The sequence below is a fragment of the Anopheles marshallii genome, chromosome 3 (assembly GCF_943734725.1).
Source record: "Anopheles marshallii chromosome 3, idAnoMarsDA_429_01, whole genome shotgun sequence".
Lineage (NCBI taxonomy): Eukaryota > Metazoa > Arthropoda > Insecta > Diptera > Culicidae > Anopheles > Anopheles marshallii.
In genome coordinates, this window is record NC_071327.1 from 57,121,616 (window position 1) to 57,148,963 (window position 27,348).

Genomic DNA, 27,348 nt, shown 5'->3' on the forward strand with positions numbered 1-27,348 from the left:
GGACAGTTAGGTGGCTTGTTCGATTAGATCCAACATTTTGCTGCGCTTATCTATCAGGCACCGCAGGTATAGATGAACTGTGCCGTTCACACTTAAGCACGTGTGCAGCTCGCCGGCTGCGTACAGTTCATTGCGAAAGTCCATATCCATGTGGATCCCTTCGTCGGTGCTGGGAACTTGGGATGCTTCGTAGTTTAACAGCTTCTGATGGAACAGCTTGAAGCTTGCCGCTTCCTCGAGCATTAACGCTTTGGTGGCGTCATCTACGTGCTGGCACTGGTCTGGCAGCTGGCTGATAATTGCCGCATCCTCCAGGTCAAGGTCACATTCAACGTAACTACCCAGCGAAAACTATTTCGTGCACGGATTAACGAAAGTAACAGTTAAAATATATCATTCACACAGATTTACATCTGGCCTTCGTCGGTATGACGGCAAAACTTACGGCAAATGCACCACAAACAACGATCAACACCCCGAGAAGTTTCATTTTAAAGTGGTACTACGCTCATGTACGACAACTAGCACACAAATGATTGCCTATGGGGATGGAATTCCCTGATAAGATAAAACCTTTTGTTTGTGGTGCAGCACTTTAAACCGATGACTAAACGTCGGATCCGGGTTTGGTAGAATGGCCGCTAGAAAATCAATAGCCTAACACAAGGTTCTAATTCAATTTTAGTCTCTATTCGGTAAAATTTTTAATACACAAGGTCATAGCAAAATAACACGACCCACGATGGAGTATTAGACATCAGGATGGATCACAGATTTACACAGATTAATATACTGCATTAACGTTCCCGTTTCTCTTACAATTTAGCAGCTAGTAAGCATCATCAGTACGGAGGTTTGTTTGTTGCGATTATTGATTTCCCTTGTTTTTGTGGAAGAAATTCCAACCTGCTAGCGACTGAGACAGCGAAGTACAAAATAGCCCAGTTCAGGTGTGTCATGCGAAACTCTTTGCTTCAATCCGTTATGCTTTCACGAGCGTTTGACTCACTCGCTCCTGTCGACGATATCTCCTCAATGATTGGTGCGGAAAAATTTCGTTCAGATTTTAAAAAATCGGGATCCTGCGACGGACACTCGAAGTGCACGCAGTGAAACATTTCGTTCGCTGTGTTGTGCGTACCAACGATACGTATATAAACGACCACCTTCGGCAGAAAGGTAAAATGTTGCCAGGATTTCAGATGGTCCGTCTGTTTGTCCACCACCACCTCCCAGTCCTTCATGTCGACAGACACCTCGATGTAGAAGCTGTACGAACGATTGTCGCAATCCCACAGCAGCAACCGCATCGAATCGATCCAGTAGGGCTGACCAAGCTGTATCAGTATCACCCCCTCGCCAATCTGGTGGCAAGTGTAACCCGAGTCCCAATCGTAGTTCTTCACCTCGCCGTTCAGTAGAACGTTACGCGTCCGGCTGACACCTTCCACCACGGTGGCACTCCGTTCAACCGTGGCTACATTATGCGTCGGCTGAAGAATGCCGTCCACTAACGGTGTTGTCGTTTCGGTGAACATAGCCTCCAGCGCAACAACGTGGAAAACGTTATTCATTGTGTTGTGGGTGCCGACAAGTCGAATATACCGGACGGCCTGGGCGGGAAAATATAGATATTGCCAGGAACGACAGGGGTACTTTGTGTGGTCCACGATCCGCTCCCAGCTTCGCTGGTTCACCGACACCTCGATGTAGTAACTGTACGAGCGAGTGTCTCGATCCCAAAGCAACACCTTGATGTGGTTGATGATGAACAGCTTGCCGAGCTCGACAATGATCCCATTGCCATCGCCCGTTTCACCGATCGAGTGTCGCGTGTACCCTTTCTCCATGTCGTACGACACCGTGTCACCGTCCAGCAGTGCGGACCGTATCTCACCATGAATCGTTCGCGAATTAAACTTTGGCGTGGCAACGTTTTCTTCCGGCCCTGTTGAATACATAAGATAAGCACATTTGTAGAGAGAATTTCACCCTAAGCAAGGAACGTAGGATCTTCGCCAATAACTTACATAGTGCGCCACGGTAGGGAAGTTGCTTGGAGGAAATTTTCTCCGCTATTGCATCCAACAGACGTTCCGGGTCGAGAATACCGGACGGGCGTACAACAGTCAAAAGTTCATCCAACGACATCAGCGCGAAACGTACCTTTCCTACAATAGTGTCAACATGTTGTCCGCTGTCCGCGTTGCATCGGCACCAGTCGTGCACGGCCTGGAATATTTCCACTTCGCGTGCAAAAAATGAATCTCGCAGCAGTAGGCTACTGAGCGAATCTAGCGACAGATTGCTGAATGATTCGTGCTGCAAAATGTCCGACGCATTCCGATCCATAAACGAATGGCACACGGTGGTCAAACCGTCTAGTGCAAACAACCGAGCCGCGTCTAAAACAGCGCACACATTGCTGAGTGAAAGCACTTGACGCAAGTAGTCTGATATGGCCATTTCTAGATCGGCAAATCCGTACTGATTGGCAAGCCCGAGTGTGTCCAGAAGATGCTCCTCCTTCATATGCACCAGCGACATGCTGCCGGAGTAGATGTACTTTAGCAATGACTTGAACGCCATCAGCGGTATGTGAAGGGTGATTTCGTCCTGTTTGGTTTCCTGCATTCCACCGTATAGTAGCGCACGAAAGTACTCGCTTCTGGCGGCCAGTATGACGCGGTGCGCTGGAATACGTTGATTCTCCACGATGAAGGTCACATCGGAGTAGTCTGGTGACATGCAAAGTTGGGCCATTTGTTTCGAAAAGCGTGCCGTAAGTTCTATCTCCTGTGGACGTGCCATGCCACCATTGCAAAACTGATTGACAGCCATACCGCCGTTTTGACTGCTCATTTCAAGCGCGGATTAGAAACGAATTTCCATTCAGCTTCTCCGTAAAATCGAAAATTAGGCGACAGAGTCTCGAGATCCTATAATAAAATAACAGAATGTTTGTTAATTGTCAGAAGAATTTAAAGAGAAGTTTGTTACGTAGTTATAATGTTTATTATTTCTTTTCTACCGGCCATACTTCACATTATATGGAGTATTTCGAGGTCACCTCTTTGACACCTTTCGTCCTGTGATCTATCGGCAATCCGGTTACACCCGAGTTCGAAAAACACGATAAACAAGATAACATGTTCTCGCTATATGAGGACATGGTTGGTATGATGGGGCTAGAGCGCAAAAAAGTCGAACATTGAAACAACTCACACCTTTGGCGGACTCCAAAATGGTTCGATTCGTCACGATTCTTTCACTGGCTTGAGTTTGGTAGAGTAGCCATGCACGTTAACCGTACTTGCGGAAGTGTTAATTGAAAATTTCTTTACGAACCTGAAGGCATACCACTAGAAATAGCACGACGAATTCAAATAATGCACAAGATTACCTTTTTGCGGCTCCTTCGGGGTTGATGCGATGAATTGTACGCAGATCACAACACAAAACAAAACACCTGCGATATCAAACTTCATCCAAGTCAACACGGTTATTATATCGAGTTTAGGGCTTTCAATAGAGCACTCTGTTGCATTTCGCAACAAGACAATTACGTAAATTAGTTGAAACCTTTCATATGCAGCTTTTAAACCATTTAACACAGCATTTACCACAAATTATGAGAACAGATCATTCACAAAGTAGTTTTGTGGACTAGCAAGAAGACTGAATATCACCTCCAAAGCTGATCAGCTGTTTCGAGTAATTGAACTACAGAAGGGGGTCCTATAAACCCAACGCATTTGTTCGCCGGATTCGATTCGTTTTTGGGTTGCAGCAAAAGATCAGTTGGATTTTACATTTACATTTGTAAAAGTATTAAATTTGCTAAGATAAATTTTAGATTATTGAAAAACGCTCAAAAATTCGAGAAACTGATGAAATGATACACAATGATAACAATCGATTTAACGCAAAGATAATGATAAATGGTTTTTCAATGGCGTACATCATTATTTCTTAGACCATAATTAAATTTAGCAAAACCTCAAGAAAAAATCCGAAATCAAAATAACAACTTTTATCTTGTTCACGCTTCACATGAATAGTGTTTGACGAATCAAATCAATGCTGTATGTCTGCTGGATTGTTTTGAATCTCCGCTCGGAGCGGATTACTAACGTTCTAGTCAGATGGGTACAAACGGTTCCGGTACGGAACGAGCGTGCCCACCACTACGCCACAGCACACTTCAAAAGCATCGACAGCAGAACCACGTACCGGGACCGCGGGTTTCCCCGAAACCGTACTCTTCCAGCAGTATCCGTGCAATCTGTTCGCGATACATTGTGTCGGTCGTTTTGTTTCGCGTATCGTTTGCCGTTTGTGGTCAGCTTTCGAATCACTCCGAACTGCTGACTCGCTCTCAGCACTGACCGTGTGTGCGTGGGTCTGGCTGTGTGCATTTGTGTGTGGTTCTGTTGACGTTGAACCGTTCCCTTCGGTTCGGTGCACTGCAGTGTCAATAGAAAAGGTCGGAGTGAAAACGGTTCGCGTCGAAAAACGTACGGTAAAGCGGTGGGAAAAGCAGGAGTTGAAAGGTTGAAAGAAGCAAGCTGGGTGTGGAGGAGTCGCCGAAAAATATCATGACTCATCAAGGCTGATTTCGTGCTGATTGCAAGTCGGTCGTTCGGCCGTGTTTACGTGTGTGTGTTCCGTTCGGTGCGAAGGTGGCTGCAGATACGGGGACCGTATCGCGAGAAATTCGTTGCTACGTTTCTTATCATATCGCAACCGTGTCGTACGCAGTAGCCCAGGCCACCTAGAGCTAGAGAAAAGTAGGGGCACCGAATGCAGTGAGAAGGCCGTTCAGTTGTTACCTTGTGCGTTCACAACATTCAAAGCACACATACACGGCCACACAAACACAGAGAAACGGAACGAGCGCGCGCGCATCGTAGTGGAAGTCTGCGGCATTTGGCTGGAAAATTTACACATCACACGTAACACAGTGACGGTATTTGGCCGTTCCGGTGGCAGCAGCCGCAAACACCATCCAAAAAAGAAAAAAAACCCAACATCACCAACACGCACGCACGCCTGTGTGATATTTGGCCGTGTGGTCAGCATAAAAGTCATAAAAGCGCCAGACGGCAGCCAGACGTTGGCGCCCGCGCGGAAGAAACGAAGGGCCCGTTATATCTAAATAAATCTCGCTTGTGTGTGTGTGTTGTGTTTGCGCCCCGTACCAGCCGCAATAGCAGACACCCATCAGGCAAGCATTGCATTTTTCTGTCACGGTGAGTGAGTGAGTGTGCTGCACCACTCATCCATCCTTCCGTCGGCCGTCATCGTCCTCCACCGTATCGGGTTCACCGTCTCCAAAAGGTGCCTGTCGCACCGAGAACGTTCCGTTCGGTGACATTTCACATTAATATCTTCGTTGCATCTGTTCGTGTGCTTTCCCTCCTCCGGCTGCATTAGATGGCGACGACCACGACCGGTACGGGGGGTGGTGTGGGAGGCGGAACAGGTGGCAGCAGCAGTGCGCTCGGTGCGATGGCAGCCGCGGTCACGTCCGTGGCAACCGCCGCGAGTCCGTCGACGTCCGCATCCTCGGCAAACCTGGCACCGCCACCACAACCCGTCACGCCGTGGCCGAACAGTCGTGATGATTACGAGCTGAACGACGTGATCGGTGTCGGTGCGACGGCTGTCGTACACAATGCCTACTGCCTGCCGCGCAAGGAAAAGTGCGCCATCAAGCGCATCAACCTGGAGAAGTGGAACACGTCGATGGACGAGCTGCTGAAGGAGATACAGGCGATGAGCAGCTGCAATCACGAGAACGTCGTCACGTATCACACGAGCTTCGTGGTGAAGGAGGAGCTGTGGTTGATCCTGCGGCTGCTCGAGGGCGGCAGCCTGCTCGACATCATCAAGCACCGGATGCGGACGGTTAACTGCCGGCACGGCGTGTTCGACGAGTCGACGATCGCGACCGTCCTGAAGGAGGTGCTGAAGGGGCTGGAATATTTCCACAGCAATGGCCAAATACATCGGGACATTAAGGCGGGCAATATACTGCTCGGTGACGACGGTACGGTACAGATTGCCGATTTCGGTGTGAGCGCGTGGCTCGCGACCGGTGGCGATCTTTCGCGGCAAAAGGTACGCCACACGTTCGTCGGTACACCGTGCTGGATGGCACCGGAGGTAATGGAGCAGGACCACGGGTACGATTTCAAGGCGGACATCTGGTCGTTCGGCATTACCGCTATCGAGATGGCAACCGGGACGGCACCGTATCATAAGTACCCGCCGATGAAGGTGTTAATGCTGACGTTACAGAACGATCCACCGACGATCGATACCGGGGCGGACGAGAAGGATCAGTACAAAGCGTACGGCAAGACGTTCCGCAAGCTGATTGGCGAATGCCTGCAGAAGGAACCGTCGAAGCGGCCCACCGCCAGCGAGCTGTTGAAGCATCCGTTCTTCAAGAAGGCGAAAGATCGAAAGTACCTGACGCAGACACTGCTGGCGACCGGTCCATCGATGGAGACGCGTGTACATAAGGCGGCTAAAAGGCAGGCCGGCGCATCCGGCCGGTTGCATCGCTCGATGACCGGGGAGTGGGTATGGTCGTCGGAGGAGGAAGACAACGCCAAGAACGAATCGGACGATTCGGAAACGGAAGAACGGCCGATGAACCGGCTGGAGCGGATGGATTCTTCATCCTCCGAAACGGAGGACACGTCCGAACGGTCGGGCGTCACGGTGACCGGCTCGACGCAGTCTACCGATCCGAAAACGATCGAAGCATCCGCCGCCCTTGGCGCCATGTCGATCGGTTCCGACACGATGGTACCGGTGAATCTGGTTCTGCGGATGCGTAACGCAAACCGCGAGCTGAACGACATCCAGTTCGAGTTCGTCGTCGGCAAGGACTCGGCCGAGGACATTGCGGCCGAATTGGTCGGTGCTGGACTACTCGACGAGCTGGATGTGGCGATCATGTCGGCGAATTTGCAGAAGCTGATCGATAACCGGGGTGCGCTGAAGACGGTCACCTTTCAGCTCAGGTCCGGTTGTGCGCCGGGCGAGCAGCTGGACGAGAAATCACTCGTTGGCTATGCACAGATTTCGATCAAATGATGGGCCGGCGATCTTGTCTCCAATTAACGCGGCTTGCGGCACGTTTTTCCGCACTGTACCACTTCCTTCCTGTCACCCACCCCGCCTAAAAATACCCCCTCGTTCTTTCCCTACTGTTGTTTCTATGCCCAAATAAAAAAAAAAAACACGTAGATTTCGCCCAACTAGAAGAGGTAGGGAAAGTGTTGTTAAACTTAAAGTTTGAAATCAACGTGCCGGTGGTAGTTACGGCGCTCCACTGGTTAGGCTAAATGAGAAGAAAAATTAAATTACGTTAAGGGATTCAGCTTTTAGACTTCCACTGGCGAGGGTGGTAAGAAGGGAATGGGTAAAACAAAACGACCACTAGTACTAGTAGACGTAAATAGTAGCAGATAGTAGTAGTAGCAGCAGCAGCAGCAGCAACAGAAGCATTAGTTTTAGCATCAACACGGGATTGCGAGTGAGAGACACACAGTGCAAAAGAAAGAAGAATAGTCGAGACACAGAGAGAAAGAGAGTTGCAAAATACTAAACGAAAATGAAGGCGGCTTAATTTTGTACGCCCCCTATCCCCAAGGGACGCCTTTACGAACCTCGCCTATAAAGGAGATCGGCAGTGATCAGCTTTTAGCGGGGATCGTTCGACTGGATACGTTATCCTTTCCCGAATCGTTAATAAACCTATAAAAACGAAACGAAATACCGTTGGAAGAAAGCAAAAGAAAACACAACAATATCGCGACTCCCGCCTTCAGCAATAAGGGTCAATAGGGAAAGTCATGCACGAAAGTCAGATCACCGTCCGGGTAAAGGGCAGGTGAATGTAGAGGCAACGAAGTTAAACACATCATAAAACACGAGAACCGAATACCTTACTAAGGTCACCGAATGATAATACTGTGTGTGTGTGTGCGTCTGAGCGTGTACCTTTGTAAAGGTTGAATGTCTTTCATTTGTTAATCGTTTTGTTTATCACATGGTCAAATATTGAACATACTGGCGGAAGTACGAGTAGAAAGAGTAAGGTAAGGAGGAGTAGCAGGCGGATGTGGAAAAGTGGTAGCAGAATAATCAACAGCAGGTTTGGTTAGTTAGTACCGATAGAAGAATAACAGTCCGAATATAGAACAACAAGCCCAAATAGAAAGACTTTAAACACTGCAGTAGTGATGTGGCGTGGACACCCGCCTATTGCTATCTGTTTCGCATCATAAGAATCAAACAAAAAGCGACCGAAACACCTTGCATACACCCCTCACCGGTATGAAGAAAGCTATATTAGTTCTTGCGTGCACGCGCACGCTGTATTTCTTTTCGTTTTTTAGTGGAATTGAGCTTTAAAAAAGCATTATTGTTAAATCATTCACGGATTGGGAAGGCGAAAGAAGCCAGATACACGAAGGGAGGGAGAGGAAGTGTGAGGATGGTATGGGAGGGTGGGAACGCCAGAATGTTTGTACCGCGTTTTGGTTTGCGTGAAACACGTGTTTAGTTTTGACTGACAAAAAAAATATAGCGTTTGAGCAGTAGCGTTTACGAATTTTGCAAGTTACTTGAGCCGTATGCAGCAGATCAGAACGGAGGAAAAGAAACAAAAATGCAACAAAACTAAGTAAAATAAAGTATATTGCTGCACCACACACGGATGGGAAACTTTTGTGTGCGATGAGAAAGTAGCAGATGGATACCGAACCGATCGAGTGAAGGGGTTTAGAATCGTAAAATCACATTACATCCGTCGGTTGACTGTTAATCGTTGTTGTTCTTGGCTAACCGTTAATCCATTACTTAACGATCGCATGGCGAGATCGTAAGATCTTTGGAAGCTAGAGGATATCATAATAGTTTTATTTATCCAACAAAACTACCACTCAATCCAATGTGTAGAGTATCGTTTCGGACACCACAAAAACACAAGATCGTCTTATGCTCAACAGTTCGGTATTTGAAGGTGTTAAGTTTCGTTATAAAAAAAAACACCTCACTAACGTTTACGTACATTTTGGTACGAGCATTCCATTCTTCACTACTTGACTAGTGCCTCTCGTTTTCCTGTACGGCCTAAGACGCAGCTGTTTTCGGTACAAATGCAAAGTAGATATGCTAATGTAAAGGCTGATAAAACATCGTGCGTCAACGTTGGATCAGGGGGATGAAATAATAATATCACATCTCTCACAGATCGCCGTACACACATATTCGCCCGCCCGTTTGTGGCATCGCTCACGAAGCTACGCAGTGGTAAATACGTATTCGTTTTGATGGTGTGGTTTTTTGTGCTTCATCTTAAAGAAACTCAATCAAATGCCAATAAGATGAATGGAGCTTGGATAGAGCAAGTGCACTTTTGCATTGCTTTTGTTGATGGCTTTCGATCGTACTGTGCAGGTTGCGTACTAACGTGAAATAGTTATAAATAAAAATTTATAGAGCGTTTTTTTTTCTTTGGTCGTGATGCTGCTGCTGGAACCGACCGATAAGGACATGGAAACAAGAATATTTGAACTTGACCATAAGAATTCGTCGTAAAGCGATGATAATTGCTCATGCAAATATGATACGATTCACGTTCCGTTAACAATCTGGGAGAGGAAATGCGATATGCTAATTGTAGCCGGAACCAGACCGTGTCCAACCAAGTTGATCAATATTTTATATTTTTCTACTAGACATACGACTACGTTGAAGTATTCGGTAAGCAGAGTCGGTAATGCACGATTCACTAACGCGTCCGGCAATGGTTCTAATCTCGACGGGACTTGTCTGTTCACTATGCTCTATTCATAATTTGTGATCGCTGTTGAGACTATACCGAATATTCATATTTTCTGCTCTATATTCGCGCTACGTTGACTTAAAGTACGGTAGTAGATAAGTCTCTTAAGTTAGTTTAATATAATTTAATTTAAATATCATCTGATAACTCGACTAACTCAATCTAAAGGATGGTTTGAGGTGGACCCTCATAGTCATGGAGGTGATCGTTCAGGAAAGAATGGCTATTCATATTACCACTGAAATGTAGACTCTTTCGAGATCACCTTATTAGTGTTCTACAGAAAGACCTGCAAAAGGAAATTTGGCCGGTCACGTTATCACAATGGCACCGGAAGAGTTTAGTACCTCTCTTGCGTTGACCTGCTCACAATGTAGTTACATGGCCTGGTCAACAATTATTCTCCAGGATATTTGGTCCCTGGCTACTGCTTCCCATCCCAAGATAGTAGAACTCCTCTACTCCCTCTAGGTTGTGTCGCCATCAACTAATGCGCTGCCTCCCAATTGGGTCCTATCGCGGGCTGAACCACCGGCAAGCAGGTATTTCGTTCTGTTTCTAGTTCTAGATGGTTCTAGTACTCCTATTCGGTTCAGTGGCAACGTCACTGTGATGAGCACGGTTGTTGACGGTATTTGATTTTTAGAAATGGTTGCGACCAAAATCTTGAAATGTGTGGAAGGTTCATGAAGGAGGTCACCTAGCCGAAGTTATCACATAGCAAAGAAATGGTAGCAACGAATTCCAACTATGTAACTTGTTGCTGGAACAGTATGGAGTCTCCTGTTTTAGAGCATGAAATATGACTAACCATTATCTTCATCAATAGTGAATGAATGAAAATCGGGGTTAATCACGCAATGAGATTCGCGGTAATATTCTACACTGTACCGTCTGCCTCAGTTATCCGGGGGGCCCGAACAAGTCCGGTTCTACGGCATGGTCGACCCGTCGGACAATCAACCGTTCCTGGAGCGTAATCTCACACGAACGCTCAGCAAATTGCTGGCAGCGGGACAACTGTTTGCAGCAGTTCCGTGGGACCTTCAACCGTTCGAACCCGTACCAGCACCCGCATTATGTCGGTGGCGAAAGCTAATTCGCGCCACGAATGTAGTGTATTCCCTAGTGATTATTGTTTCCGTATGTACAGCCACGCTGATTCATCGTTCCGAAATGGAGTCCTCCGATTTTTTTGCTATCCGAACATTGTACCTGACGGAGAATGTAATCGCTAACATTGTCGTACTACTGATAATGGCCGGATGTCTGTTTCTGCGGACATTGTACAGTACCTTCGCTAGGGAGCTACTTGCCATCGGTAACAGTTTGTACATTTGTGAGACATCGATCGACTTTCGGCTGGTGGAATCCATCATCAACAAGCTGATGTTTAGCAGCTTGCTGTACTTTGGCTGCTTGGTGTTTTTAGACTTTCTGTTTAACATTGACACAACAGCATGTACATTCATTTGCCGCACCTTGGTCTATACCCTTCCTAACACGATCCACATGTTTGCCCTGCATCAGTACGTCGCGATGCAACTGCTTGCTGGTTACTATTTTCGCTCAATTAACAAGGTATTGATGAGCTATCGCGATCGTTGCAGTAGTAAGAAAGTGTTGAATTGTACAACTTTCTTGGAAACACTGAGAAAGGCACATCTAAGGCTTAGCAATCTGACCGTACAGCTAAATGATAGCTATGGAATCCTTCTTGTCTGTACGCTGCTGTTTTCGTTCGTGGTGCTCAATCTTCAGCTGTTCAACCTGTACAAGGTTACTGGCAGAACGAGGAAGCGGACCTGGAGTTCCAGCGATTGCTTTCAGCTAGCAAACACCTTGATGTGGATTGGTTTACACGCCGCAAAAGTCCTGCTCATCCTTTACCCTGTACACCGTGGAAGACTCGAGCGGGACCGCACCGGAGCGGTACTGTACCAGTTCACCATTCACTACGATACGCACGACTCCGCTAACGATGCAGTAAGAATTTGGAAGGTTACTTACTGTGCGTAGATCTTTAACAAACACCCATCTTCCACCTACTTCATTGCAGTTGGCGAAGTTCGCTGGGCAGCTGTTGCACGGTACGGGGCCCTATAAGGCGTGCGGAGTGATACCGCTCGACTTAACACTCATTAGCAAGGTATGTGTGGAATTTCTTGATGCGAGAACTACTAACCAAGTGTAAAATCAATGTTTTCCCTTTCCTCCACAGATCGTTGCCGCGCTGACCACCTATTTGGTGATTTTGATCCAGTTTGACTCAACGTTTACCGGTGGCTCGAAGTAAGGAAGTGTGCACCGTTTGCGGTTGTATGGTGGCCGCCCCACACTGGCATGCAAATAGTGCCACTGATTGTCATCAGCTCTGTACCTCCATTATATCGCATTTATTGCACCCATAGGACATTGCCGGGCGGGCATTATGTTAGCAAGCTTCAGTTAAAACCACTCAGAAATTACATGATTAAAACCGTGATGCTTCACACTGCTGTGGTCACGCGATGCATATGGGAAATGGGGCATCGGAAACGGATTTCGGAGGTGCGACCAGTTGCATCGATGCGCCTGCTGCAGGAAGAAGCGTTTACCCGGCGGTCAGCATGGTGCTTGAGCTACTGTCCAACAAGCAACTATTTCGGACGGAATTCCACCAGTCCACGCGCAAGCTGCTAAGGGTTTGCAAAATCTTCGGCACTGCGCCCTGGGAGTTAACGCTGTTCGAGACCAGCGGCAAACCGCTGAATGGCTGGACGTTGTGGTTGGTCCGGGCATCAAACGGGCTGTACTCGGTCTTCCTAATAGCGATGGTAATGGTGGCCGCTGTTCTGCAGCACATCGAATTCGACAGCTTTCACATGCCGTTCATGACGCGCGTCCTCTACATCAGCGAGTACATCATGGAGAATGGTGTGGTGATGCTGATCCTGATCGGTTGCCACTGTCAGCGCCGCTCGTACGATCACTTCTCGCAGCAGCTGCTTGCGGTCGCGATCGATTTGTCGCTGTGCGGTGGTACGGTCGACTGCCAGCGCATCGAAACGATCTTCAACCGGTTGCTGTCGTGCGTGATCCTTTTCTTCGCCGCCGTACTGATGGTGGACTTCCTGTACAACGAACAGATATTCTGGAGCTTTGTGCGCAGTTCCGCGATCTACACGCTGTCGAACATCATCAACGTGCTCGGCTTGTTCCAGTACGCGTACGTGCTGTACGCTGTGTTTTTCTTCTACCACAACATGAACCGGTTGCTGAAATCGTACACGCGCCATTTGCAGGCCGAGGATAAACGGTACGCTCGGCAGCTTGTCAGCGAGATCGTCCTGCCGTCCGGTGCGCTTTACAACTACGCCCAACTGATCGACAGCCTGCGCCGGACCCATCTGCAGCTGAGCAAGCTGACCGAGCAGATGAACGGTTGCTTCGGTGTGCTGATCGTGTCCACCGCGACCGCCTCGTTCGTCGTGCTCAGCTTACAGTTTTTCGGCATCTACCTAATATCGACGGCCCAGACCTGGACCATCTCCGACACGTACCTGCTGGTGTACACCGTGCTGTGGATCGTGCTGCACGCGGCCAAGATACTGATGATCCTGTACCCGTGCCATCTGGTGCAGCGCGAACGGGACCGCACCGGCCCGATGCTGTATCGCTTCGATCCGACCGTCAGGGACAGTGCGTTGAATAATGCGGTGAGTTGTTTTTTTTGTTTTGCGCAGAAGCTGAGGTTTGGCTATTTTTAACGTTTGGACGCTTTTGGATTCGGTGCAGTTGACGAAATTTTCCAGCCAGCTGCTTCACGTACAGGGCCCGCTTACGGCATGCGGCGTTATCAATCTGGAAATGACGCTCATTAGCACGGTAAGTGAGGTGTGAGGCACAGGTGTAAATCGACCAACAGGGGATGAATTCTTAATATCGTTCCGTACTAAAGCATTTAAAATTTAGATAGAAATTAATTTAAAATAGATCTTCTCAATGAAGTTGTGTTACCCCTGTTCTCACAATTTGATCGTAATAAGACAAACGGTTGAAATAGAATACCCATGCATGCTCTTTCTTTACAGATGGTTGGCGCCCTTACCACGTATCTCGTAATACTGATACAGTTCGAATCGGCCGTTACTCAAGGACAGTCAGCTGGTGCTGCGAATGGTTGTGGCAATGGTACACATCCCGCCTAGCGATAGCGATGTTTCCACCATCACTCCATCTCATACGTTTTTCATCAGCTCCAGTGTTGCGTGCTTGCACGCTGTGGAAAGCTATTTCTCCCAATGAAACATTATAATTTGTGACGGCATGCGCACAATTTTACAATCGCCAGCATTCATTAATGCGTTAAAAATTTAAAGTGGAACCCCTTATTGCATATTCCGCTGTCATCTGTTGTGCCCGGTCGGGGGAAAAGAAAGTGGATACTCACTTATAATGTAAGTGTATTTATCTTATTGTTTTATGGATGCCAGCACTTAACGGCAGACCACAACGATAAGCGGGGCTAGATAACATCCTGCTCTACCGCGCGCGTTATCTATCTTATCGCCAATCCGTGTGGTATGGTTGTGGCCCAGACCCTAATCCCTGCACGTTTAATTACCACTAATAGAAATTTGCTTCTTTTCTAACCGAAAAAGAAGAAAAAAAGGTGGATAAAAAAAAATGCTTCTACAACAGTGGTTGCTTCGTTTCCACTTCTAAACACGCGTACGGTAACGATATCGATCTAGCAACTGGGTGTAAACGATAAACGTTTCTAATTGCCTTAATTCGTCTATCTTATCAGCTAGGAGCAGTTTGTATAAAAATTGAGTTTTAAAAACAAAACAAACAAGCGTGTCACCTCGGTCAAACGGGTAATAAATTCGCATGCGGATACGATCAGATAAGTGACGGGCAGCGGTGTTCAATTTCCGCAACTGTCGCCCTCATCCCACCACTATATAATCGGCAAATGATTGAACATCGCAGGTACATCCGACAACACAAATGCCTCATAAAGCAGCAGGGTAAATATAACAGCAAAATAGCACCGTGGTTTTGTTGTTGTTTTTTGCTACAAGAAACAAGGAGAGAAAAATCCCCCGTTCGCGACGAGGAAGCTTCTTCGCCGGTTTCCCTACAATCGACTGTTCTTATCGAAGGTGCGGTCGTCACCGTTCGCTAGCATCGTGTCGGTGTGAAACACCAGCTCGGGGTCCGTTTCCTGGGGGATTTGCGTCGGGGCGGTCAGCCCTCCTTCCACGGTTTTCGTGCTGTCCAGCTCTGCCTTGCTGTAATGGTACACGATCGCTGCACCGAAGCTGTCGCCGAGCACGTTCACCAGTGTCCGGAACCGATCGCTGGGATGTAAGGAATTTTAAGGTTAGGTGTTGTACATGCAAGATACGCTTCGCCACCACCACTTACAGTAGCCAATCGACGGCAATGATGAGAGATACGTCCTCGGCCGGTAGGCCCACCGTGTCCAGCACCATGACGAGCGTTACAAGTCCCGCCTGAGGAATTCCAGCAGCGCCGATACTGGCAGCCGTTGCCGTTATGCTGATCGCCAGAACATTGCCAAACGAGAGCGATAATCCTGCGAATTGAAAACCATCAGTCCCATCATGTCCCAATGTGTGCAGGATCCTTCGAATGCTTACCACGCAGCTGAGCGATGAAGATGGCAGCGACGGCTTCGTACAGTGCCGTACCGTCCATGTTGATCGTAGCACCGATCGGTAGCACAAACCGCGATACGCGCGGATCAATGTGGTTCTTCTCCTCCAAACACTGCATGGTAACGGGCAGCGAGGCCGAGCTGGACGATGTGCCGAACGCGGTGGCAAGCGCTTGTCCCATGTTGGCGATAAACCGGAACGGATTTTGGCGGGTGAACAGAAAGAAGAGCAGCGACAGCACGACGAACCCGTGGAACAAGATGCCACCAGCAACGACCGCAAAGTACAATCCCAGCTTACCGAACATATCGCCAAGGTCTTCGATTTCCAATATTTTCGAGGCAATCAAAAAAGTCACACCAACCGGTGACAGCCTGTGGGGAAACGAGTGAAGCAAAGAGAAGAAGCACAATTAACCCGACGGAGATCTTTTTTTTGTTGTTGTTGCTGAAGTTCGGTTGATGTTTCAAGCGTACCAAATCACCCAGCCGGTGACCTTCATGACGATGTGGGACAGCTGTTGGAAAAACTGCAGCACCAATGCATTCTCGCGCTTGGTTGCACCGAGCGCCACACCGAACACGATCGACGCCACGACCAGCCCGAGAATGTTCATACCGTCCGCGTACGCACCGGTGATCGTCCACCGGTAGATGTCGCTTTCGTCCGGATTGGCGGCCGGTGGTTTCAGCACGGTCTGGTACTGCTGCGTACAGGCCTGCACCAGATTTGGCGGGAACATGTTGCGCACTAGATCGAGCAGCGTATCGACGGTGGTGACATTGCGCGACTGAACGTCGTCCGACTCCACCTCATCACCTTCACGATCCGATCCGGGCTTTATCGTGACCACGAGCACAATGCCGAGTATGACGGCGAGTACCGTTGTCGCGAGATAGTACAGTACCGCCCGGCCACCGATCTTCTTCGAGAGGGAAAGATCGAGCGAACCGACGGCCGCAATCAGTGACGATACGATCAGCGGCAGGATGAGGGCTTTCAGTGTCCGCAGGAATAGATCGCCGACGTAGTTGATGTAGGCGACGTCACGCTGCGACCAGGTATCACCTTCATCCGGTACCGCCCGCAAGCCCAACCCGAGCGCAATGCCGACGACCACACCGAGGATCGTCAGTGTGGTCAGCAGGTTGCGGCGCACGAAGCCCCACACGGACTTCAGCTGCATCTTCATGTTGATGGTTGCGCGGTTACTGAAATAAAATCGGCAAGGGTAGCTTGATTATTATAAACGTTCCCAGCGATACGTTGTCACGGTGCCTAATAACACAGCAACGAGCGTGTTAAGCCCGCCCGCCCCGCTCTAGACCGTATTGGGATCAAGGTTGGTCACTATATCCTACTCGTTGCGATGCAGAATTAGGTCTGCCCGGCTCACGGTCTCCGGCGGGGCACGAAAGAATGTCCGAGGTATATTGCCCTTTAGTGGGCCCTATTTAGATAAACGGAAACCGTGCGTCTACGGGACACCGGGATAGATAACCATCCAATCGGCACGGCACTGGGCACATGGGCGCACCGACTCCGTGCACTTTTGCACTCGTCTACCCCTTTAGAGTGAACTTGTCCTTGAAGTTTGAAGGAACGTTGAAATATCTCGTTACAAGCCAGCAGCCGTTCGCAATCGGAGAGTGATTTTCTTTATTAATTCTTCACCCGTACGTCCAAGAACTCCATCCATCAATTCTGTGCTGCTGTTTCAAATGTGAGCATGTGCCTCTTTCCGAAACTGGTTTTAAATCGCCTGTGCACCAGAGCATGAAATCTTCCACCCGCTTTTGGAGGAGTACCCAAATGTACCCCCCTCTTCCGCACGGGCAACATTCGTGGGCCACCGCACACACGCATGAGGAGTTCCAAATGTCCGAAATTCCACTAGCCCAACTCCGATCATCTAATGATCTCTTGAGGGTCGATTGAGGGTAAAAGTGGTCTCATCAAGTTCTCCCATCCATGTTTTGTTGTGGTTCTTCTTTTTTTTTTTATTATTGTGTGTTCCACCCGAAGGGGTGTTTAACTGTAGTGCTAGCAAACGGGGCACGAAGTTCGGGGGTTGGTTTTTCCTGTTCTTACATTTTCCTTTTATTCATTGGGGTTTTTTTTTTGCTTGGTTGATGCTGGGGAGCCCTCCGTTAATGATCATCCACTGTTGTTACAGATCGAATCACGCCGAGCGTCTGTTACGTGCATGTTAAAATGAACGAAAGCTAAGCCGTTTTTTTTTTTAAGATTGACTTGTGCGGTGATCCAAGCCGTTGTAGGTGAAACACGCTTGATGGGGTATGAAAGGGATGGGGTGGGTTTTTTTTTACCCAAAAATCCCCCTCAAGAAGCTTGTATTTGTTTGGTCAGCTTTGTGCGTGTCTTCCTCCCAGCATAATTCTTTCAACCATTATGATACAACGTTGATGGAATTATTGAGGCTTCAGAAGGGGCGTTGTTTGAAGACATCCCAAACCCACGCCGAAATGTAGCACCTCAAGTCAAGGTTGTGAAATTCCTGCCCAGAACGAAACGCAAATGTTCTGCCAAACCAACAATGACGCATCTTTAAAATTGCGCATCTTAACAATAAAAAAAAAGGTCGTTTGCGCTTTTTCGCGTCTGCAAACGGCCCAATGCCTTCCAAGCGAAGCGACCCACGGTCACGGACAGCAAGGAACATATCACACCAGGTTAATGCGCTGGCGAAGGTGTACATTAGTAGCACACTTTCATCACCGATTACATCTGTCGACGGACGTCTCGTCCATCTCGGGCGGAACTCCAGATACGGACGAATGCTTTATGACACGCCGCGTCTTGGTCGATAAGACGGACACAAAAAAGTACAACTGTAGCTTAACGCTTGTTCGAAAGCAAAAAGCTCCCCAGCTCCAAACGACGGGTTTGATTGGTGTGATGAATTCGATCGATCATCTACATCGACAATCTGCCCTTATCTGCGCCTTGTCGCCTTTTTAATGACACTAATTAACCGCCGTGCGTGTCATTGTGTTCCGTACCGTACGGGACGATAACGCACCGGCCATAAAGCACCGATCATTCCCTTCCGCATCGAGTAGATCAGGTGGTTTGTAACCCGAAAATGGTTTAATTCACAACACATTTGCGGTGACTCAGTGCATTCCAATAAAATCGCGAACTGCAGTTTGCGCTGCAGTTCGATGAGATGCGGAAACCTACAAACGGGCACGGGTTTGGAATCCGGAATTCGCGTACCCGACCGGTCCAACAGTGTCCTATTGATCCCGAGTGGGGAAAACTAGTCGTGACTAATTATTTATTCTGATTTGCGACCCGATTGCTCAACCGTCCCTACCAAGCTTCTCGGATGTGTAGGGCCGTCGTCTAATGCTTCCTCCGCACAGACCCACCAGCATCCAGATATGAAGGTGATCTTAAAACAAACACACAGATAGCTGTTGCTCACCGGGACGGTGGCGTGGGCGTGGGCAGATTCCAGGCATTGTTACGTTTGATGTCGCTGTCGCGCTGAGCTCGCGGCAAGTTCTCGGAGGGCTGGTGATCGATGCACATGATCAGATAGCGTGAAGCCGTTTAGCTCATCAATGATGAAGCGCACGGGGGTATGGACAATTAGTATCACGCCTCAGATCTGAGTGCCAATGGCAGCAGGCGGCAAATTGAGGCATAACGGCAGAGAGGGAGTGATCATATAAAAAGCGTCTCGTTTACTCCTTTCCACCTCGCGCCAGTTGTGCAACGCCTGGGCCGGTCAATTGTTTTCAAACAACTTTCCATTTTTCCGGTGCTTTTGGTTGCTCTGGATGCAGCAGTTTAATAGCGCACCGCGCACCTAGTCTTACTGTCCCGCGCTCAAGCGCAATATACCACCGGAGCTTTGGAAGATTCAGTCAACCGATGGTATGGCGTGGTTCTGCTTTTGGAGAACGTATCACACTCGACACGTGTTACTTCCCGGGTCACCGTACGCGCACGAGGGCGTGAAGGTGTCCACATTTCACAATACCGCCCGTATTAACCGTCGCGACAACACCGATACTCACTGGTTGACCTTTGCCGTGCACTGAATTTCCTTTTCGGTTAAATACACCAAAACGGTAGATATTTTTCGAGCTCGTGCCTGCTGGGCCGAGATGCACTTGGGTGGAATGTGGACCTTTTGTTTTTCGCCGTATCCTATCGTCGGAACCCGCCTATTTAACGATCCGCTCCACACGGTGGCTCATTCTAAACTGCGGACCAATAAGCGCGATCGTGGGTCGAGTCCCCAGCGCACGGCCGGGGAAAGAGAGCGCGACACAGCGTGCGAGAGCCGTTGCAAGATAATGCGTCTGGTTATTTGTGTTGTTGGTCGGACCTGTCCGGGTTCTACATGCATAGGGTGCGGGAATTTACCGGCCATCATCAACCGGGTGGGGGATTTTTCCTTCCTTTTCTTCCGCTTCTTCGATGCCTGAACGCCCGGCCGTGTAAGACAAGGTGACGTGACGCAGCGTATCCGCGAGACATTCCATGGGCGATTGTTGTTGCGGTACGGTCGGACCACGTGGCTGTCGGATTGCATTCATTCAAAACTGTGCCCTGCTGGTGTGCTGGTTCCACGTGCCGTTTGGGCGGATTCCCGGACTGGTTGCGGGTGGTTGCGGAACAGACCGGTTTGGATGCTCTCTGCATACAAGTGGTTCGGTGGTACAGTCATTTTAAGCACAGCAACAGTTTATGCAAATGTTCTACACGTGTTTAGCGAATGTGGATTAGTCATTTCGATCACGGAAATGGATTGCTTATGCTGTAAAAGGTTATGTCTTCTAAGATGAATTTTATACAATGATCAGTGAAGCTGGATAGCTAGCAATTTTAAATAGATGTTGAGTGTATAGCTGTATTCTTATCCCAATTTAAATTTAAATCATGTTCAAACAGAAACAAATAATTTCAACGGCACTTTCCGTTCTAGATAAAATCATAATGTTTAACAATAAAGGAAAAAAATGCTCAATAACATTAATAATAATGTGTTGAAAATGAACAACCGTTAAACTTACATTGTAGACACATACATGCGTAATTAATTTGATTTCCCTATTATTAAATAGCTTTCTCAGCAAGATTTCATCAAATTCTCTTATTACACCGGGGACTTTTATCGTGCAAACGATGAGTTAATAGTGACGTAAGACTTAAAGATACTAGTGCTGTTTTGTACTTATTTCTCCCTCAAGAGTAACTCTTCATTGCACACACAAGTGGGTGAACGTTGAGGACAGCATGTTTGCATACCGTCTCTTTTACAACGAATAGAACACAGCTTTTGTTTTGTTTTAGATGCTTTTTCAACGAGTAATCACACATACGTACCTGATGTAGGTAAGATAAGGATAGGGAGGCAGTTCGTTGTTTGCAAACTGTTTGGTTTCTCTTCTTTCTACAACAGGTTTCATACAGCTGTACTACTTCGTTTATTTCGTGCTAAATTACAGTGTTTGGTGTGCTGTGTCCCGCTCTAACTCGTTTCCTCCGTGCCCACCGTGTAATCCTTGTAACCCGTTTGGAAAAATTCTTTCCGCAACGTCAACGGAGCAGCCTTCTGTCGGATCAGGTAGTTCACGTTACCCTTTGCCGTGTAGTAATCCTCACCGGTCAGCTTACGAATGGCTACGTTTTTCTTAAGCACTTTATCGTAAAACCTTGCTCCAGCATCAACCACATCTGGCCCGAGCGTGGCCATTTGCTTATCGACATTAGTTTCGTAGTAAATTTCGGTCATGTCGGTCGAGAACGAATAAATGCCAAATCCGAACAGACCGCAGATCGCGTACAGCATGAGCCGCAGCGAGCGGGGTCGGGCGTAAAAGTTACACCGCTCATTTAACTGTGATGCTAAGCTGTACGTAAACATCCACGAAACAGTTGGTATAATGGATTGAATGAGCGTTTTGTGCGTTTTCATCGTCAGCAGTTCGCGCGCCATTCCAAACACCTGCTCGTCCTCACTCAGCACTAGCGCATCCTCGAGCAGTTTGCCCGGTTCCGTGTTCCAGTCGATCGGTTGATTCCGTATTTTAATGTCGGTACGATCGATTTCCGCCGCACTATCGTACTCGAAGTTGGTAGGTATGCCAACGTACGCTCCGAACCGTGTTTTGAACGATCCCGCATTGAACACATCGAATCCGTACACGACGAACGGGTTGGCAAACTTCTTCTCAAACTCGGTCAAATCTAGCAGATTTAATGCACGCTTGTAGCGCTGTTCCAGCTTTTCGGAAAGCTTACGTTCTTCACCATTTCTGAGGGAAAGAAAAACACTACCGCTGGTGAAATAGAGCACGTAAAATAACGCCGGTACCGGATACTTACCTGTACGCTTGCACGAACTCCTTGTAGTAAGAAATGCATATCGAGTGTGGAAAGTAGTGACCAGCGAACAGTCCTATTGCAACCGTTGTTGCGCCGTAAAATACGACCTGACGACCGGTTTCCGTGAGAAAAAAGGATACTTTTTTACCACGGTTCATGGTAAGAAAAATGATGCAGGATGGTGTTATTTAACTGCGGTATGTTTACAGGTTTGTTTACATCGGATTGCGCACGGTGTGTAGCCTTCGGGACATCCGAAATTGACAGCGTTATGAGATGCAATTGTTGTTTTTATTGCACAGTTTTCGTACACAAAGCACATGAGTTATTTAGCAAAACAAAAAGTTTTTATACTCTACAAAAAAAGGAATCCTTATAAAAAATCATTTGAACCGTAATTTGACAGTGAATAGAATTGATGCATTTCCCTGGTGAATGGACTGTGGGAAATGTCAAATTTAAAATCAAAATTACCACAGATAATTTTCCGTTAAGTAAAAATGTTATCATTTATGAGCCACTTCAATTTTCATTTCGATGGCGTGTTCGTTATTTCAAGTAACAGTAATTCTTATATTGTACATGAATTGTTTCATAAGTAATGTTATTAAGTTTCATAGCAATAAACTGTGTGAGTTAAAAATGTATTTGCCAGATATGGCGTAAATGTCAATAGATAACAATCGTTCGACTGTTTTAGTTAATAATTGTTGTTACTCTAATCAAAATTTCCTACTTGGACAAAACTAGCTGAGGCTTTGCATGCTTTTTCGTTGACGCGTTACGCATGCAACATTTGCGTCGAACCCAACCACTGAAATGAATTACTAAAAATTCCACAATTTTCGAGATGTAATATCCATTCTTTCCCAAAAACAATGCAACGGCTCCACCGAACGATACTGAAAGAGAAGCGAAAACGTAATACATTCGCCATTAGTGCGGCTCGTAAATCATACACATTTCGGTAATAGGGTTTCTCTTTCTGCTATCTGGCAGCGTAATGTTTACCGAGCAAATCTTCGTAGCTGAAAATAAGTACTCTCCGGAGTCTCGTCTTGGGTTGCAGAATTTCCCACCGTAAGGACGCTTTGTGCGTGAACGGTATGCCTCCTTCAGCCGTCCTGTTAAGAGAGGGAGAAGCGGTTGTACGTCCGATGTACTGCAGTTATAATGCTGACCTCGAAAACTGGTCGGAACACCTACCATTGCGTTTTGCTAAGTGAAGCTAGGTAATAGCCGACGTCGGTGCAGGATTTTAAACATTTGCAGTTCACATCGCTGTACCAATCCGGATGCTGCTGCAGGCAATGCAATCCCTGTACGTTGCACGTTGGTCCCTCTGCAAACGGCACGCAAGTAAAATGTGCTTTGATTAAAAACTTCCCACAAGCGCGCATACTACTGACCGGCGAACGGATAAAAGTGCGGCCGGCACCGACATGCTGCCAGTGCACGCTTCGCCCGGCAGCTCATGATGCACAGGTTGCGGCTGTAAAGCTGAAACAATTCAACCAGCAAGTATGAATTGGCCCGCATCGTACTGGCCCCGGGCAGACACGACGCAACCTACCGGCAGCTGTTCGTAGACTTCATCGTAAAAGAAACAATTACGCTGTCGCACCGTCAGATCCTTGAGACGCTCGTTGGCACTTCAAACAAAAGAGATGGGTTTTAAATCTGATTAGACGATAAGTTATGTGGGTTGGCGACGGTTGCTGCTAGCGTTGAGCAGTACGGCTCCCGTTACTTACACCGTCTCAAGCACACTGTACACGGCAACCTGCTCATCCGTCTCCTCCACGTGGGTGAACAGCTGATCGCTGGTAGCCACCTCGTACGGTGAGTGTATGGCGTACTGTAGTGGACGTGATAAACAATGTAGCATCGATCCGGATAACGCGACGAAAGTCCGGGTGCCGGATAACTCACCGATACCGTTGACCGATACATGTCCAGCTTCATGTAGCAGTGATGTTTGCTAAATTCGCACGATATGGGAATCCACCCGGGAACATCCTTCCGGGAAGCCCGTGGCCTTAGGTCAGGAAGAGACAACATGTAAAATATATCCTATTACACCGGAGCGCGTAGATTACGTTGAAAGCAACGAAGGGATGGAACAGACCTTGTTCATCATCCTAGTAGACTGGTTTCCATGGACAATGGAAGTACCCCGTCCAGCTTCACTTCATTCAAACCCATTCATATCAACACATTTACGAGCACCAACGCAAAGCAGAGTGTTATTAGAGCACAAAGTAACGCTAGCATGTTGGAAGCTGGGAAAAATTTCCACCATAAAGCTCATGACGTGAATGTGTGCAGGAACTTTACTCTGGACACTACACGGAAAACGTCAAACTTGTTGAAGAAAGGTTTTTAATCTACATAAAGGGAAGATGTGACTGACTTGAAGTTGTCTGCTTCGGATTAACTAGGTCTGGATTGCGCTCCAATATTGCCACATTTTATAGCTTTTACATGCCATAAATCCTTAGCTACTACAAATAAGTACTATTCTCGAGGTGCATAAATTTAGGCGCAAACAATGCATTTAGTACATTTTGGACTGTCTTAATTTTTGAGATGGTAACATTAGTAAATAATTAAGATGGTTTAAATTAGAAATGATACATTTGAATAAGTCACTGTCAACCTGAAATAAAAACTAAACCTGAAGGCTTTGCATTAAATGATTAACAGACTGTAAAAGGTATACTTTATTTGATGTCGCTCAAGATGACAACATCTTCTACCATAAACCTTTTCCTTAAATTTACTCACTCCTATCTCAACAGTGTTTTAATTAAGTCATTACAGGCATGATGATGAGCCTTCGAGACAGCTCTCACAACATAATTGAAATGGTACATTCAACACGTCACAACGGGTTGGTAAGCACCCAAAAAAGAAAAGGAATCGGTGAGCACATCAACCCAAGATAGCGACAGTCTTTATGAGAAGGTTATTAAATTATTAAGCAGCTCCGCTTCTAATTCTAAGCTGTCTTTGCTTACCCCGTCCCGTTGACGTGCAGCAAAAAGGCGAGCGGTGCATTTAACGCGTAGCAGATACCCCGCTCAGTGACAATTTGGTGCACCTGCAGCAATGTTCCGTGAGCGGGCTGGAAGCTGTTGATGGTTATATCATGGTTCGGGTGTACCTGTTGCCAAACGGCGGAGAAGCAGTGATTTGATGGTGAGGAAGTGTTCTTACGCGGTTTGTGCGAAGTTTTCCACCCTACCGTACTGATTAGCTCCAGCACATTAACGTCGATGGCCAGCCGGCTGTCGTTGAGAAAGCGCGACAGATTGCCCAAGTCGGTGGCAGTTGCACCGACAAGCGTTTGGACGAACTCGGCAAGGTAGCGGGTCCCGGCGGTCTCATTCGAGTTTAAACCCTCCCGTGTGGTTTCCTGCGCGGTAAGACGAATGCTAAAATGGAAGCTGTTTTAGAGGATGGAGCGAACCTTCTGCTGGTGAAGGAGTCCTTATCCACTTCGCCCTCTTTTTACCCGGCCAACCCATACCAAAATCGTCCCGGTGATGGTACCGGTGGCAAGTCATAATTAGACACGCCAAAGAGGAAAACCGTCTGCGTTTGATGTTGAGCAGCATTGTTAATGGAGTTTGCGGCTGAAATTTGGCATCGTTCCAGAATGGTTCGTTTTTTTTTGTTCATTCTGAAGCAAAATTGCAACAACAACCCACCAGGGACGTGGGCATCGAATGCCAAATACGTGGGATTGTGGAAGATGGAGCATTACTGGGACGAAGGTATTGCTTGCTTTATAATGGGATGATTTATGATTATTCCCCTAGTGATGTGGTTTAATTTGATTCGGGTTGTTGATTACGTTACAATCCGTTTCTAGCTTTATTGTTTAATTAAACATCTGTTGGTCTTTTTAGAATTACATGAAATTAGGTCACAAATAATTAATACCACATACGGATAGTGAAATTAGTTAGAACATGTACAGTACATACAAAATACAACAAATGCAAAACTATTGCAGCGTTTGTAGCGAAACATAAAAAATAACGAACCAAAAGCAGCATTTGTGCACTAGATTGCATACAGCCAGGCGCACACATTGAAAGCGCATCCTCATGACGACAGATTGTGTCTACTGAGATGGGAACATTTAATTACGTATTCTTTAAGCAGCTTCAGTTGCAAATAGATCAGGCTGTTTACTAACTTTAATACAGTCACTAGAGGGTTTTACATAAGTGGATGATTAAAATGCACTTCTAGAATGCATTTGGAAGAACTTGATCGCGTTTTAATATTGTTATAAAGATCGTACCAATGAATTTCACAAAAGCTGTGTCAATATTTGGATGCAATCTGATCACTTTACTGTCTGCAAATAACAAACAAAATGCTTTGACTGAAAAACGGTTATGGACATACTTTGGAAAACAATTTCTCATCAGTTCAGTGAGCGAAATGGGCAGAATCGTTCATGTTGATTCTTCGCTGTTGTTGTTTTTTATACATCACGACGGCAACACTCTGCCCTAAGTATGCTGTAATTGCACATTTTGTAAAGCGGTAAATGTTGCGTGTAAAATTTGTTCATCCCATCACTCTAACAAGAAACATAGGAAAAGCTGCTAAAGTAGCATAAAAGATAAAAAAATGGTGGGCGTGGAGGAGTTCATAATTTGCTCGGCAAGCAAAATGAGAAAAAAGTCATCTAAAAATATCTTTACTGCGGAGCACCGTGGTGCACAGTACGGCTGCACATCACCATACCCTTTGCACTCGCGGTCACCTTCGCCCAGGGTGGTAATCTTAATTATTATACTTACCGCTCCAGATACTCCTGTGCCCGTTTCCAGTCGATCCGGTCGTGAAAACAGAACGTTAAGCCCGGCATAATGCCGATCCAGTCGCGGTAGTTTTTGTCCATCTGAATGGCGGTCGGGTTGGCACCGTAGCGGGCGTACTGATATTGGCCCAGAAACAGCACGCCCCGAATCGCCGCCAGGATAACGAGCACCCAAAACATCCTGACATAATGGGGATAAGAAACATGGGATGCAAACAGGAAAGAGCAAAATATAAAAAGTATTCCCCAGACCCGTAATCCTTTTCATACGTCAACCGACGGCACGGGCTTAGGAAGGAAAAGTCCGTGCTGAGGGTAGTTAAAATGGTGGTTCCAATCCACTACCGGTTACCTTTCAAGTGGGTGTTTCCGATGATCAAACACATACTGCAGGCCGGGAACGTTTAGAACGGCAAATAACTTTTGATTAAAGCTCGCCTCCGTCGTACTGTGGGCTTTCCCAGCTTTATTCACCATTATTACTACCGCGGTGAAGAGAACAAGTGTTAGCAACTAAATTTTCCACAAAAGAAATTCGATCCAATTCACGGTAGGAAGGTAAAGTTGGGATTATTTTCTCCACAAGTGCGGAAAGAAGCTTG

The 27,348-nt window shown here is 47.1% G+C and overlaps 7 protein-coding genes and 1 pseudogene across 7 annotated transcripts; 3 read left to right on the top strand and 5 right to left on the bottom strand.

Annotated features, from left to right (window-relative positions):
- Positions 1-6: 6 nt before the first annotated feature.
- LOC128715804 (uncharacterized) lies at positions 7-490 on the bottom strand. Its single transcript, XM_053810720.1, has 2 exons — positions 446-490; positions 7-351 (listed from the first exon to the last, which is right to left on the bottom strand). Exons 1-2 carry the CDS (start codon positions 488-490, stop codon positions 7-9), a joined length of 390 nt encoding a protein of 129 aa, XP_053666695.1.
- A 484-nt stretch (positions 491-974) lies between these two features.
- Positions 975-2,862, bottom strand: LOC128712886 (BTB/POZ domain-containing protein 9). The gene is made up of 2 exons (XM_053807752.1): positions 2,031-2,862; positions 975-1,948 (listed from the first exon to the last, which is right to left on the bottom strand). The coding sequence occupies exons 1-2, from the start codon at positions 2,860-2,862 to the stop codon at positions 975-977; spliced, it is 1,806 nt and encodes a 601-aa protein (XP_053663727.1).
- A 2,574-nt stretch (positions 2,863-5,436) lies between these two features.
- LOC128715802 (serine/threonine-protein kinase OSR1) lies at positions 5,437-7,110 on the top strand. Its single transcript, XM_053810719.1, has one exon. It carries the CDS (start codon positions 5,437-5,439, stop codon positions 7,108-7,110), a length of 1,674 nt encoding a protein of 557 aa, XP_053666694.1.
- Positions 7,111-10,807: 3,697 nt separating this feature from the next.
- On the top strand, positions 10,808-12,062 carry LOC128712887 (uncharacterized). Its single transcript, XM_053807753.1, is given in 2 exon segments — positions 10,808-11,901; positions 11,903-12,062. Coding segments are annotated over 2 exon segments (1,254 nt in total).
- Positions 12,063-12,391: 329 nt separating this feature from the next.
- On the top strand, positions 12,392-14,058 carry LOC128712888 (putative gustatory receptor 28b; annotated as a pseudogene).
- A 935-nt stretch (positions 14,059-14,993) lies between these two features.
- LOC128711444 (excitatory amino acid transporter 3-like) lies at positions 14,994-16,729 on the bottom strand. Its single transcript, XM_053806321.1, has 4 exons — positions 16,014-16,729; positions 15,520-15,911; positions 15,284-15,455; positions 14,994-15,216 (listed from the first exon to the last, which is right to left on the bottom strand). The coding sequence occupies exons 1-4, from the start codon at positions 16,727-16,729 to the stop codon at positions 14,994-14,996; spliced, it is 1,503 nt and encodes a 500-aa protein (XP_053662296.1).
- A 4,317-nt stretch (positions 16,730-21,046) lies between these two features.
- On the bottom strand, positions 21,047-22,061 carry LOC128714604 (transmembrane protein 177). The gene is made up of 2 exons (XM_053809477.1): positions 21,904-22,061; positions 21,047-21,833 (listed from the first exon to the last, which is right to left on the bottom strand). The coding sequence occupies exons 1-2, from the start codon at positions 22,059-22,061 to the stop codon at positions 21,047-21,049; spliced, it is 945 nt and encodes a 314-aa protein (XP_053665452.1).
- Positions 22,062-22,635: 574 nt separating this feature from the next.
- Positions 22,636-26,926, bottom strand: LOC128712889 (uncharacterized). The gene is made up of 11 exons (XM_053807755.1): positions 26,727-26,926; positions 25,151-25,340; positions 24,924-25,069; positions 24,477-24,479; positions 23,836-23,941; positions 23,658-23,761; positions 23,477-23,555; positions 23,313-23,403; positions 23,110-23,245; positions 22,915-23,027; positions 22,636-22,805 (listed from the first exon to the last, which is right to left on the bottom strand). The coding sequence occupies exons 1-11, from the start codon at positions 26,924-26,926 to the stop codon at positions 22,636-22,638; spliced, it is 1,338 nt and encodes a 445-aa protein (XP_053663730.1).
- Positions 26,927-27,348: the final 422 nt, after the last annotated feature.